This window comes from Mauremys reevesii, linkage group 6 (genome assembly GCF_016161935.1).
Source record: "Mauremys reevesii isolate NIE-2019 linkage group 6, ASM1616193v1, whole genome shotgun sequence".
NCBI lineage: Eukaryota > Metazoa > Chordata > Testudines > Geoemydidae > Mauremys > Mauremys reevesii.
The window spans coordinates 5,996,536-6,012,028 of NC_052628.1; the positions used below are offsets into that span (position 1 = coordinate 5,996,536).

General features: G+C 45.5%; 1 protein-coding gene across 10 annotated transcripts in view; it reads right to left on the bottom strand.

The window, feature by feature from the left end:
* CELF4 (CUGBP Elav-like family member 4) overlaps positions 1–15,493 on the bottom strand; it is an 861,314-nt gene that overhangs the window by 128,047 nt on the left and 717,774 nt on the right. For all 10 annotated transcript variants that reach the window (XM_039544851.1, XM_039544847.1, XM_039544850.1 and 7 more), the window contains exon 6: positions 4,111–4,254. In XM_039544851.1, coding sequence (XP_039400785.1) covers positions 4,111–4,254 — 144 coding nt within the window. The remainder of the gene's footprint in view (positions 1–4,110; positions 4,255–15,493) is intronic.

Genomic DNA, 15,493 nt, shown 5'->3' on the forward strand with positions numbered 1-15,493 from the left:
CACATTGGAAAACATAATCCCAACTATACATATACAATGATGGGGTCTAAATTAGCTGTTACCACTCAGGAAAGAGATCTTGGAGTCATTGTGGATAGTTCTCTGAAATCATCCACTCAATGTGCAGCGGCAGTCAAAAAAGTGATCAGAATAATGTTCGGAATCATCCAGAAAGGGATAGATCATAAGACAGAAAATATCATATTGCCTCTATATAAATCCATGGTATGCCCACATCTTGAATACTGCGTGCAGATGTTGGAAAAAGTTCAGAAAAGGGCAATAAAAATATTAAGGGTATAGAACGGCTTCCGTATGAGGAGAGATTAATAAGACTGGGACTTTTCAGCTTGAAAAGAGGCAAGTAAGGGGTGATATGACAGAGGTCTATAAAATCATGAGTGGTATAGAGAAAGTAAATAAAGAAGTGTTATTTACTCCTTCTTGTAATACAAGAACAAGGGGCCACTGAATGAAATTAATAGGTAAATAGCAGGTTTAAAATAAACACAAGAAAGTATTTTTTCATGCAATGCACTGTCAACCTATGGAACTCCTTGCCAGAGGGTGTTGTGAAGGCCAGTACTATAACAGGGATCAAAAGGGAGCTAGATAGATTCATGGAAGATAGGGCCACCAATGGCTATTAGCCAGGGTGGGCAGGGATGGTGTCCCTAGCCTCTGCTTGCCAGAAGCTGGGATTGTGTGGCAGGGCTTGGATCACTTGATGATAGCCCATCTGTTCATTCCCTCTGGGGCACCTGGCACTGGCCACTGTCAGTAGACCGGATGCTGGACTTGATGGACCTTTGGTCTGACCCAGTATGGCCGTTCTTAAGTTCTAAAGGTAAAGGAAATGACCTCAACAGCACCAGTTCTGAAATACGACAATGTGAACAAACCTCCAAAGGTCAACATGGAGCAAGCAGCTATAGCCTGGGTGATGGATTGTTGCAACAACATGGCTCCGAGTGGAAGCCAGCTGCATTTTGCTCTCGTACATTCACTGAAGCAGAAAAATGACGTGCACATGGTGAAAAGGAGTGCTTGGCAAATGTCTGGGCACGTGAGAACTTTTACCACTATCTGGGTGGACTGGATCCATTTACACTGGTAATAGACCATAAACGGCTTGTAACCCTCATCAGTGGAAAAGACCTGGATCAAGCAATGCAGAGATGCCAACATCTATTGTTAAGGTTAATGTGACTAACCCAATTACTAAACATGTTCCAGGGGAAAATGTAGTAGTAGCAGGCACTGTGTCATGGAGCCCAACATCACACTCAATTACCTAGGAGCTCCAAGACGACATAAAAGCATATGTGGGATGCTGTGGACACACACAGCCCAGAGATTACACCAGCTACAAAAAGCAATCTCGACAAACATACAACTTCAGGAATGTCTAAGTTACATTGGGGTGGCTGGCCCAGGTATTTAATAGACACTAAGGAAGTGACAGGACACTATTTTGTGGTGCATGAAAAATTAAGCAATTCAGATGGACTCATGATTAAAGGCAACTGCATCATAATTCCAAATGAAATGAGAGGAGAAATCCTAAATCTCTTCCATGAAAGACATTAAGGGCTTAACTAAATGCGGTGAAGGGGCCAACCAGTCAGTGCGGTGGTCGGGCGTCAGCAAGGACATAAAGAGTAAATATCTGCATGTGAACATTGCAGAACTAACAGACCAACACAACACGAAGTAACTTTAATAACAACACCTCTACCAGACAGACCTTGGAAGAGACAAGCTGCAGTTTTATGCAAATTCAGAGGACATCATTACCTAGTCACAATGGACTGTTTTTCCAGGTGTATAGAAATAATGTGCTTGGAAGACATAACATGTTGAAGTGTAATTGAGAAACTCAAGTTCACTTTTGCTCATTTCAATATTTCAGACCAACTAGTGACAGACAACAGACCACAATTTACTGCAGCAGAATTTAAGTCATTCTGAATGAAATATGATTTTGATCATATTCCTAGCAGCCCACATAACCCACAAGTTAATGAAGAGGCTGAAAGAGCTATCCAGACAGCCAAGAAAATCTTACAGCAGGAAAATCCATTCTTTGCTTTTCTCAGTTACAGATCAGCACCAATACAAGCTAATGAATATAGTTCTAAACAACTCTTGATGGGAAGACAGCTCAGAACTACCATTGCAGCTTTGGAAAAGAATCTATCTCCAAAGTGGCCAGACATTCAGAATGCAGCCAAAAAAGCTAAAAGAGTATGAACACTTTTACAACAGACATCACTCAGAGAACTGTTGGGTCTAAAATCTGGTGACCGTGTACATGTCAAATGGATGGAGAAAAAGGATAGACAACTCCAGCTGTCATAAAGAAAAGGAATTCAGTACCCAGATCATATGTGACTGAGACCGACAGTGGAGAATTCAACAGAAACCATCAACATCTACAGTTTGTTCATCAGAAAGAAGGATCAACGGAGCAAATGCTACTAATGTCAGATGCAGACCAAGAAGACGACTCAGGGATTCCAGACTGACTACACCCAGTCGTTGCAACTAATGCACAGCCAGATGACCAAGTTGTTATGTGTTTGGGATGTGTAATTAGAAAGCCAGTATGATTCAGAGACACTTAATACACTGATACATACTGAACTTCAATGATAGCATGATCATATAAATATTGTAAATGGAAGGAAAGTAGAACGTAAAACGGGGAGATGTGATGGAACGCTAAACTGTATTATAGTGTTCTGCCACGAGGTGGCACTGTGTAAAATACTTTATTAAAGGATCTTATGATGATCCTAAAGCAAGCTCTGTAGCCAATCCATATCTGGTCCAGAAGTACATGATAGGATGTGTCCTCACAAACTCATAGCTCCATGCATGCTGGGGAGGGCGTTCCTCGAAGGAGCAGGCGATTTGAGATTGACCGGGGTATGCATGATTCTCCAGGGCATTCAGTTAGTGAACGGGGTACCAGAGTAGTACACAAATACACCTGATTTCAACTGCTGGCTCAGCAACAGCCTCCGGATATAACCTTGGGCACATCTGCCTCAAGTTCCCATCTAGAAAATGGAAAGAGTAGCCTCACCCCACCTCACAGAATGTAAGGATCAAAGCCATTAACGACTGTGAGGTGCTCCCATGCAATGGCACTGAGGGCCAGCTATGTGGCTAGTGGGATTGTGCTGTTGTGTCTACACGTCGTGCCTGGGTTCACCCAATGTCGAGGCACCCAGAATCACCAGTCACTTTTACATCTGCCTACAGCAGGGTTCTTACACCTTCCTCTGAAGCATTTGGTAACAGCCACTCTCAGCGATGCGATACTGGACTAGATGGACAATGAGTCCAATTCAGCAGGGCAGCGCCTGTGTTCCTGTGTAGATGCGTCTCAACTGTTTTGCCTCTTTGTGACCCAGATTCAAGCTCCTTGGGGCAGGGACCACGTGTGAGTCTGCGCGTGTACATGTGTGTGTTACCCGGCATCTTTTGACGACCCTGAAGATGCAAAGACAAAGGCTGCCGTTTTCTACACTGACCACTGATTTGGGGTTCCTGAATATGGGGGCTCACAGTGTGTTGAAAATATGGGCCTGGCTGAATAGATTTGAGAGCCATCTTACCGGCCATTCCGATGCAGTTTAGGGGTGAGAGGCTGGGAAGGCCAGAGGGCTAAACCAGGATGGTTTCCATTTCCTGAAACCAATCTGGGGTTGGATGTTGGTGACAGAAAACTAAAAACTGGTGTGGAACTGGATTCGGGTCCCATTTTATCCAAATCCTTGATGCTTGGTGGGGTCTGGCTTTGGGGGTTATGGTTTGGACCAACTGATCATAGTTTAGTGGTGGCTGGATGCGTGGCTATGGTTTGGTCATAACTGGACGCCTCTGTTTTGCCTTCTGCGCTGTCCGGGAAATATCCCAGCCTACAGCAAGCTGAGTGGCTTAGTGGCTCAGACTCGTCTCTGATATATCTCTGCAGAGCTGGTTTAATGAAGGAATCATGCAGTCGTCCTTTCCTTTCCTCCCTGTGTGCTGTGCCATCGGCTGGCTGGGGTCTGGCAACGCAATGCTCCTTAAAATGCAGAGAACAGTACCTATACTTACTGCCTGTGCGTAGGCGCCGTACGCTCCAAACTGGATAGCCATGGGGTTGAACATGCCCATCTGTCCTGCCATTTGCTGCATGCGCCTCATTGTACGCTCCTTGTCCGTGTCTGCAAACTTCACCACCAGGCTCGAGGAGGCCCCCTGGAGGTAGGGAAATAAAAAGAGAGAACTCAACCGGGGTATTTTCCCATTAGTGCCCAGTGGGACCAATCTGCATCCACACATATACCAGAGACTGGCTGAGATTCGGCTCCATTGGGCTTTGAAGACAACCCTGGGCATCCTCCCGTGATCTTTAAATTCCACACTGTTCTCAGCCTGCGGCAGGCTGGAGAGAGCAGCAGCAAAGAGGAAAAGGAATCTGTACCACGAGGGTGGGGTGAGTGGGCCATCTGGCCAACTCTCATTCTTCTCCAAGCTCCTCCTTTCTTTGCTTTGGTTTAAATTCCCTCTGCAAAGAGGTGGGCCTTGTTCTTTTCCACCTAGCAAAACTGCTGGTCTGTTAGGGATTTAAACTGAGAGCTGGTGCCATTGCACTGCAAGCTAGTAACTTCTGCACTCCATTTGGCCTGATTTATTTTTTGGACAGTGCAATGGGTTAGTTCTATCCCTGTCAGATCCTGCCTGTGGGACCCCTGCCTCCCCGGCACTCACTATTTTCATGCTTGTGTCTGGTGAGAACACACTGGTCATCTTTGGCTCCAGAACTTAGCCCCCCACACTCTGAAGATGTTTAAGCATCCTGCAGCATCTCCAGCTAAGTCAGGGAAGGGGAAGTGGAGATACGTGGATCAGAGTTTCCTCCTCTATCTCGAGAACTGTACGAAGTTGAGAGGTGACCTCAGGAGCGGTCACGGGAAGATGAGCCCTGCTGTGAATGCAGAGTTTGTTAGCTGCAGTTAGGAAAGCTCTACTCATTTGGAGCACTGGAATTTCTCAGCAAGGAAAACAAGATCACTGCCCTTTTGTGTAAGCTGGCGCAGATGGCATGCTCTAATGACAGTGGAAATGAAATAATTAGGGATGGGCAAACTCTTTGTGCCAAACTTTGAACCCACTTGGGTTCAAATTGAAGAGACACTGACTTGATTGTTGTTGGGTAAGGATTTTCCAAAACACTCAGAGTTGCTCTCTCTTTCTGCTCCCGCTGACCCCAGGGGAAGTTTTCAGTAAGAGCAGAGATAAACCAACTCTGAGCACTTTGGAAAATCTCACCTAGTTGGGCTTATTTCCCACTTAGGAGAGAGGACATGGTAGGCACACTGATATTTTTCATGCACATTGTAACAGAACCACAGTGCGGTTAACATATGGGATTTTCTGGTAAGCACATGTAATATTTGAGTCATAACTACAGCTGGTAATTAATATGCCTTTTTAACACATGCAAACTCAAACTAATCATGCAGCTAGACTTTCTTTCACTTGCTCCCATGATGGAACCATGTTTTCTTCTCACTTCTAAGGCCTTGATCTTCTATCCAAATGAGGAAACCCAGATCACCCTAGCAGGTGACTGGTAGGTAGCAATCAGCTGTGAAATGGGACAAGGCGCACGGGTCTGCCTCTCACTCACTCTTGTGTCTTAGGCTCAGTGGGACAAGAGCCTGGCTTTCATTGACCTTGACACTTGAGCCAGCAACAGCCAGCAATCTGCAGCGATATCTACGGTAGCAGCAATGCCAACCTGCTCGGGCCCCTGTCTCCGCTAGCAACGCAGCATTGCTGCAGATGCCCAGGTGGTCCCATTTCCCTCCCATGGAAAATTTTGAAAAAATATTCATCCCGGCTTGGGCTGTTTTGTGGGAAAGAAAGGTTAAAAAAATCTAGTTATGGGTGAAGCAAAGCAGAATTTCCCCAAGGATTCAGGCAGCCCAGGTAACTGGGGAGCCAGCTGTCCAAGGAGTCGGGCCGTTTGGCAGCCTGGACAGCCTTCTGTCTGGAGAGCCCAGCTGCTGCCGAGCCAGCCTGGGAGCCTGGGAAGGCGGGTGAGCTGTCAGGAAACCAGGCAGGTCTCCATGGGCCACCTGCCCGGTTTCCATCCAAATGGACCCATTCCCATGGAAAGGTCAGTTTCATCAAATCAGTCTTTAGCCAGAGAAAACCATTCCATCCGGAAATGTCTGAACCGCTCCAGTGGGAGCCACGCTGTGGCCTCAGTTTAGCACCAGAACAGTTGCACTGTTGCTGGCTATTGCTGCAACATGGGCACTAATTGTTCCAGTATAGATGCACCCTTACGGAGACGGGGAGTATAATTAACTGGCTTTCATTCCGCCCCTCCCCCTCAATTGGGGAATAATATCCATTCCATTGAAGGCAGAGTGCTTTGCTGCTAGTTAGGAATATCTTAATAAAATACTTTAATGCACATACAATGCCTAGCACCACAGAGTCCTGGTCTATGACTCCTGGGCACGACGATAATACAAATAAATTAATAATAACAATAATAGATAAGTCTGTAGGAGTCCCAGCATATGCATATGCAGCACCTTCTGCAGATCCTCATAAGGAATAAAGAGCTGAGGAATTAACTCGGTAAAGAAACAGTCTGAGGCCACACAATGAGCGATGTTCCCCTGGATTAGCAGCACAGGAAGCGATTTTCATTGGTGAGGAATCTTTCTTTTTGACCTGTCACTCTCTCTCTCTCTCCCTCTTTCTAATAAATCTATAACCCGCTTGAACAATGTGGTGAAGAACAAGGGAGTGAAACAAATGGCTTAGCAAAACAAAGGGAGGGAGAGATGAATGCCCTATTCAAGGATGTAGAGTGGGATCCAGGAGTTATTAAGAGAGCAAAGTGGAATAAAATCCACATTCACCAGGGTTTCTGCTCAAGGCTGGGCAACTTCTCATTTTTTTTTAATCACATGATGTAGCTATTGATCCTTCCCCAAATCACATTCTTAATTGCAGCTCATCGACAAATGAATATTTTAATGCATACATTTCCTGCTAATTATCGCCCAGACCAGTCCTTAATTAGATTTCAACACTCATTTAATTAACCCTGATCCAAGAGGCTGTTTGGTAACCTGGATCTAATGATCTGAACCTATTTGCAGCCGTGCTGGAGAGAGGCTTTGGGCCAGGGTAGACTGGGTGGCTCAGTGCAGCTTTGAAGCCTAACACGGCAGAGCTGGGTTAGCCAAGGAGGAACACAGTTTAAAGGACGCAAGATTTTGAAGCTGAGTAGAGGGAATTATTGTCATCTCCTGGGAGGTGTTTCAAAGACGCAGAGTGGTCTAGTGGAGAGGGTACTAAGCTCAGGGCCGCCCAGAGGGGGGGGCAAGAGGGGCAATTTGCCCCAGGCCCCGCGTCCCGCAGGGGCCCCCACGAGTGTTTTCCGGGGCCCCTGGAGTGTTTCCTTCCCTCCCGTTGAGCTCCTCTCCCCGCAGGCATGCGCAGGCAGGTCACCGGAGCCCGGGACGAGGAACCTGCCGGGCAGGAGTGCCGAGGCGGGAGCGCGTCCCGCGCTGGCTGGCCTCCGCAGGCATGACTGCGGCAGGTCAGGGCGGCGGACCACGGCCGGCCGCCCGCAGTCGCCCCCGGTCCGGGGCTCTGGTCGCTGCAGCCACTGAGCCCCCCTGAGCCGCAGCGCCGCCCCAGGAAAGCCCGAGGAAAGACCGACCCTTGCCGCTGTGCCGGCGCGGGGGGGCGCCCCCGCCTCCCCTGAGCCGGGGCCGCCGACCCACTAAGCTGGGAAGAAGCAGGAGCCAGGATGAGACCTTGAGCAAGTCACTTCACCTCTCCGGACACCTTTTTCCCCACCTCCAGTCCTTTGCTTGTCTTGTCTGTTCAGCCTTTGGGACTGTCTCACTGTGTTTTAGGTACTACCATAATACAGAGGTAGAAACATGCCAATCTACAAATAGTGGGGCCGCAGGGCCGGCTTTAGCAAGTGTGGGGCCCAATTCGAACAGTTTTGACGGTGCCCCAGCAGGGATAACTAAAAAAAAAAACCACTTTAAAAAAACACGTGGCACTTGTACTCACCGGGCGGCGCTCCTAGTCTTCGGCGGTGAGTCCTTCACTTGCTCCGGGTCTTCCGCGGCACTGAAGGACCTGCTGCCGAAGTGCTGCTGAAGACCCAGAGTGAGTGAAGGACCCACCCCCGAAGTGCCGCCGAAGACCCGGACCACTGCTAGGTGAGTAAAAATTAAAAAGGAGCCTCTAGCCAGGGAAGGGATTCTCAGCCACTTGCCCCCCACCTCCCCGGCGGCCCTGCCACTGGGCGCAGGGCCCTCTTAGGCGCGGGGCCCGATTTGGGGGAATTGGTGGAATTGGCCTAAAGCTGGCCCTGAGTGGGGGATTTGGTATAGTAAATGTTATCCAAATTTTGAAGGAGGAGGAAGAAGGACGTCTACTGGCTGCCGCCAAACAGAAGAAGCATGTTACAAGATTGCTCTATGAAACAGAGATGTCTGTATATATGCAAATATATACAGTATATATGCAAATATAGTTAATAGATAAAGTGCCAGTAGATGGCGCTCACCAATATGCAGTACAGTTGGTTTTATAGGACCAATCAAATTGATCGCTGTGCACTGCAACTGGTGCAACTCTTCACATGCAGTGCTGAACAAACATAGTGGTGGAATCAAACAGGGCTTTAATCTGAGGATTATCAGGAAAAAATGCCATGCAATGTAAAGGAGACTTATCCTCCATGGTTGTTGCTTCATTTGCAACACAGAGTAACTTGGCATCTACACCTCTGTTTATTCAGACATTTAGAATTCTGTTAATTCTGAGAACTGAGTGTCGTTGTGAATTGATGGGGCTGGCGCGGAAAAATGAGGCCTTCATCTGACATATCTAATGCTTGCCAAGGCAGGTAAGACCTTGACAGCAACGGATGGTTAGTTGGCAGATGTTTTCCTCCACCACAGCTAGATTTTGCCTTTAATCCTCAGAAGAACAAAATTAATGCCCATGGGAATTTTCCACAAGGATCCCACTGTGTCACAAGTAATAGATGGCTACTGTGTGAAAGGGAGGGTGTTGGACAAGTGGTTAGAGCAAAGGCCTGGAAGTCTGGATTCCTGGGTGACATTATTAGTAGCAGTATTACAAGTAGTGCTTAGAAGCCTCAAATGACATCAGCACCCCAGTGCGCTAGATGCTGTATGTGCACCAGCAAGAGACAGCCCCTGCCCTTCAGAGTTTACATTAAAAAAGACCCCAATAAGACAGAGAGAGAACTGAGAGTCACTGTTGTTATCTCCATTTTATAGCTAAGGAACTGAGGCTCAGAATAACTGGACCACCTACAGTTTATGTGTGGCAGAATCAGGAATTGAACGCAGCTATTCTAAATTACAGGCTCATACACTAAGCATAAGACCACACTTCATCTCCAGCATCTGCCACTAATTCATCATGTGGGATCATGAAGGTCATTAAATTAAAGGCCATTGATTTAGTTGGGGTTGGTCCTGCTCTGAGCAGAGGGTTGGACTAGATGATCTCCTGAGGTCTCTTCCAACCCTAATCTTAAGAACATAAGAACATAAGAATGGCCCTACTGGGTCAGACCAAAGGTCCATCTAGCCCAATATTCTGTCTTCTGACAGTTGCCAATGCCAGGTGCCCCAGAGGGAATGAACAGAACAGGTGATTCTCAAGTGATTCTATGATTAAATGGGCCAGATTCCCAATGGACATGGGTGGGGAATTATGTAGGGCGTTCGTGTGAAATATATATCACTTCCCAAGGCAGTTAAAACCCGAGTTGGTGTAAACTGGTGTAGCTACCAGCTGAGAATCTGGCCTTAGTCTTCTGCAAAATGAGGATAATAGAATTGGCCCCCTGCCTACTGTTATCTACGGACAGGCTCCCATTGGACTCCATGGGATTGGGCCCCCTCAGTACTTCCTGAGCCCACAGGGTGTTATGAGGCTTAAATCACTAATCTGTGAAAAGTGCTTTGAGATCCATGGGTGAAAGCTGCTGCACACCATGGATGGAGAAGGGTTATTTATGTCTCCATCTCATGGATTCATTGCTTTTAAAGCCAGAAGGACCATGATGAAGATCTAGCCTGACCTCCTCATCTCCCTGTCTGATTATTCCACACAAAGCATTATTATAGGTGCGTCCTAGTGCCGTTCGGAGAGGAGAATGTTGGACCACGAAGGACCACATGTGGGCCTCATCCAAATCTCATGGAAGTCACTGACTTCCACTGGTTTTGAATCAGGCCCTTAATGAACATGAGGCAGTGCCATATAATTCCTTTGCAACAAGCTGGCTAAAATTGGAGCTCATCTCCTTTCTTCCTGACCTCCTTTATTAAGTGCTATGAGATCTACTGCCGAGAAGCACTATATAAGAGGTAGATATTATTTCCCATTCGCTCCTAGGCTGGCAAGTCTACTTAACATGACTATCCTTGTTTGTTCCTCTGGTGCAGCTGGTAATATATTACTCCCCTTAGTCAGCACCGGCAGACATTCTGCAGCCTGGTGCTCTGAGGGAAAGAAAAAATGGAGGTAAAAATACCCCTCCACTACACTCACTTTGTAATCCCTAATCAGAGTCCTCTGTGGGAAAAAACTAATTTCCCAGCCTGTCTTGACGTGTGAAATAAAGTCATACTTGAAAACGGGTGCTTGACAGGTCGCTTGTGAAATTTCATATTCAACTAAAAATAAAATATCCATCCATTGATATTTCATTAAAAGGGCACGAAAACAAATCTTTTCCCTGGATGTCTGGAGTGCTTCCCATTAGTTATGGCCCTTCAAATGGAGCGTATACACAAATTAAGCATAAACTTTACAGAAGACTAAATAATACTGTACTACCCCAGGTAAACCTATGTCTTCTAGCACAATTTTCAATGAAAAAGTCTTGATAAATTATGTCACTGCGAAGTACAATGCCGTATATATATATATTTAGTGGGGCCTATAAGTATAAGGACCTCTGGGCTCAGTGAGGCAACTCGCCCTAGAAATATTTAGATTATTTTTATCAACTCATGAATTACAGCCCTGATTCAGCCAAGCATTTAAGCACATGCTTAATGTTAATTATCTGAGTGGCCCCACTGGAGTTAAGCATGAGTGACAGTGCTTTGCCGAATTGGGGCCTATATCTGGTATGAGTGGGGTCAGCTCACTGGGTAGATCAAGGGCTGGGGAGTCAAAAGTTTTTGGCTGCTGAAAGTTAGGCTGCGAGGCTGGGATTTAAACGTGTCCAAGAGATTTAGGTGCCCAAGTTCAATTAGGGTCCTTTTGAAATCACAGCCTTGTGTCCATATCAAGGCACCTACGTCAGTGGAAACTGCTGGGTGTTCAGGACTTTTGAAAATCAGGCTACTTATTTAGATGCCACAATATGAATTTAGGTGCCCACGTTTGAAAATCTTGGCCTGCAGTTTTATTCCCAGCTGTGAAACTGATTTGGATAGGTGCCCTTGGGCAAGCCATGAAGGGCAATATTTCCAAATCAGCATGGCTGAAGTTAGGCACTGAGCATCAATGGGAGAAGCTAGTTGCCAAGACTGAAAACAGAGCTACATCGGCTGATGTAAATCTGTGTAGCTCCACTGAAATCAAGGGTGCTGTATAACATCAGCTGAGGATCTGGCCCCAGTTTGTAAAGAAACTTGGGTATCCTTGAAGTTTAGGACAGGAAGTGAAAAAGAACAGTGTACCCAATTAGACCTTGCTGAGGACAGGGAACGTTAGATAGGCAGAATGTAATTACACAAGCTGGAATTAGGCCAGGACATCAGGATGAACTACCCTGCTCTTGTGAAATATGCCATTTTTTTTCATACTCAGGGCTTCAATTTCATGTCTCATCTGAAAGATGAGTGGGAAGGCAGCCACAAGGAGCGATTTAACTTTAGAGTCCTGAGAGCCAGTTTAGACACGCTCAAGCCGTGGGTGACAGAGACGGAAGGAGATAGGAGACATTCATCCAGCACTTGAGCGACAGAGGCCTTTGATAATGCTACTCCCTTGGTAAGGGAATGTCTAAGCAGAGATAGTAGCTGCAGGTACTTCCATCTACAGGTCTCCTGAGTTGTAATTTATTTGGAGTAGATGCTTGATTTAGGTCTTACTCCCCCACACAAGTGTGAGTTGGTATCACTCTGAGCTAAAGTAATTGCTTCCTGCAGGGTAACTGAAGTATTAACTAGTGGAGAAACTGCACCTGATTTTAAAAAGGAATAAGTAGATACATACCTCAGATATTAGAAAAGGCCCCCGAATCAAAACCCCAAGTCCAAATAACTCAACACTGTGGGAAAGGCTGGATCCCAATCCAGAGCTGGATTTTGTGGTTCAATCTATTTATAATAAATTCACACACGCCAGAGCTATTCCCAGCGCTTCCTGCACTACTTGAAGGTGATTGTTATTGTTTAGTAATGGTCAAAATGTATTTTTTTCCATGAAAAATTTTGACAAAAAAGAAAAAAAAAGGTTTTCATTTAATTTTATTGGGTTTTCATAGAAAAACTGAAACCCCCCAAACATTTTTTCTTTTTGTTAGGGTTTTTTTTTAATGTTTTATTTTTTCAATGAACCTTTTTTTTGGAAAATGGATATTGTCTGAAAATAAACCTTGTTACTGTGAAAAAACCATTTTTCATGAGCAGCTCAATTATTTATTTTATGGGAGACCCAGCTAAGATCAGGACCCTTTGCACTAGGCATGGTACAAACACATAGTAGAGACAGTCCCTGACCTACAATCTAAATAGGCAAGATGGACAAAAAATGTAAGGGGACATAGTCACTGATAGGAGAAGTGAATTGTCTAAATGTAAACAGCAGGTCAAAAGCTCAGCTGGGAATAGACCCTAGATCACTCCAGCACCCTACTCCTGGGATGATACTTCTGCTCAGATATCAAAGTGATGGTTTGGTTTAAGAACTTCAGTAGACTAGACTGGAATGATTTTAAAAAGAAACAAAAGTTAAAGAAGGGCCAGCAAATTAGGGAGATATACAATTTTTAAATAGCTTGTTTTAAAATTGGAATAGTGCACAGGCTAAGGAATACTGCAATAATATTATTTAGTTAGAAATATACTGCCCATTAAAGCATGTTACAAATCACTTTGATACTGTAGCCATTCTGTATTAACACATTTCACTATGAAAGCCTAAATAATAATAAGTCTTTGGACTTACACAGCACGTTCCATCTCAAGTGTAGCTCCATTTACTTCAATGGAGTGATGCTGATTTATATTAGCTGAGGATCTGGCCCTTTATATGCCAAAGAATCCGCTTCCATTTGGACTGAAACCAACGGGAATGAGGCATACATTTTTAATGGGGAGAGTAATTAACAATTGGAACAATTTACCCAGGGTTGTGGTGGATTCTCCATCACTGACAATTTTTAAATCAAGATTGAATGTTTTTCTAAAACACCTGCTCTAGGAATTATTTTGGGGGCAGGTCTCTAGCCTGGGCTATACAGAAGGTCAGACTAGATAATCACGCTGGTCCCTTCTGGCCTTGGAATCTATGAGTGAAACATGGCAACTGTTGAACCGTGTACCACAGCACCATGCAAGAGTTTAGGGCAGGAAATGAAGCAGAATATTATATCTGATTGAAACTGCCAGGGGATTTTAGGAACCCAGAATGTAATTACTCATTGGCATTTGGCTGGGACACCTGGGTTAATAAATCTAATTTTGCCAAAAATACTGTGGGATCTTTCACAACCACAAATTGCAAAGGTCTCGGCTTAATATCTCATCTGAAAGTTGGTATTATGATCTTGACCTTTAAAAACAATCTTGGTCACCATTTGACCGCTTTGGCCGAAACCAATCAAGTCACCTACAACTAAAGGCTGTTCTGGAATGAGTAAACACATGCAGATTCCTGAGGAGTATCTGTGTAGGCTATGGGAAAGGGGTTCGTTCATTCCTGAAGAGACTTCATGGGAACTTCTTCGTTCCATCCAGTGACGATATCGTGCTTTAAGGGTGAGCTGGCTGGAAGACAGGGATTCAAGGAAAATAGGTGGAAGCATCTCGAGTGATTCAAACCTGGTCAAAAGCCCATGGAAAGGTCCCACTGACTTCACTGGGCTTTGGAGCACGATCCTAGTGAGAAAGAGGTGCAAGAAAGGACAAGAAAACCATCAAAGTGATAAAGATCCAGTCCTGGGACTATAATTCCTCCTCTTCTACAGGAAGAAGGTGTTCTTAATACAGGATCTCTGTGTTATCCAATGGAATTCCCTCTATTGGGCTAGAAATCCCCCTGTGAGAGAGGGAATGTTTGTCTCCAGGACCATAGGTTTATAAATGGCTGTGGTCCCTCAGGAAAGGTCAGTGCTTGGAAATTATTTTAGGCCTCCTAGGTTCTAATTTCATCCAAAAGAGACAGGCGTTGAGCGTGGAATACCCTGTGGGGGATGCTTCTGATGGCATTGAGACCTCTACAACGTTCCGCTGCCGCGTCTTTCTTCCCCAACCCTCCGGCAACCTCCTCCTGTTGTTGATTTAGTTCCTTCCTCCCTTTGGAGCCACAAAAGGACATTATAGCGCCAATTAGCTCCTTTTGTCTAAAGCAAAGATGTGAGGCTCACTATCGCTTATCCCTCTTAGCCCATTTGGAGGTAATGAATTCTGCAGCGCAGAACAGTTTGAAGGGAAGAAAGAGAGAGAAAGACGGCAACTGAAGCCTATCAACTCCCCTGGGCCTCTTAGCTGTCCTGCCAGATGCCTGCACTGCTACGGAGATGTGACTAGAGAGGAAATGCAGCTCAGTTGAGTGCTTCGGCCCCAAAAGGCCATCTTCGGTGCCGGTATGATTCATACCCCCTGTCAGGCAGCCGGGCTGCCTGGCATTCTATTCCGGGGCCTAGAAACATCTGATTTATTAGTTCATTTATGAAACAATGGGGAAGGAAGGGAACGTTGCCCTGGGATTTTATTTTATTTTATTGCAGGACATAAGGGATATTATTGCCAGGGGCTACTGGAACCTCTGGCTAAGGAAGTGAAACAAGTGGTGGTGGTGGCAGGAGTGGGGTGGGCCAAACTCTGAAGGTGTATCCCCTCTTGGGGGAACTGGTGACTGAGGAAAAACTGACCCCTAAGTTTTAGGTTTTGATAGCAAACAGAGACTGGGGAACACATGAGTCTTTGGATGGGATTTTCGACCAAATGCTATTGTAGGAAAACGCCGATTCTTCAAAACGGAAACTTTTTGTGGGAACATATCAGTTTCGACAAAACTTCAATTGGGAAAGATTTCTCAGGAGTTTGAGAGTGAGAAAATGAGACCAACTCCTCCCAAATACCCAATAGTCCAGTGGCTTGGTCAACTACTGAGAGATGGGAAATCCAAGTTCAAATCCCTTCTCTACATCAGATACAGA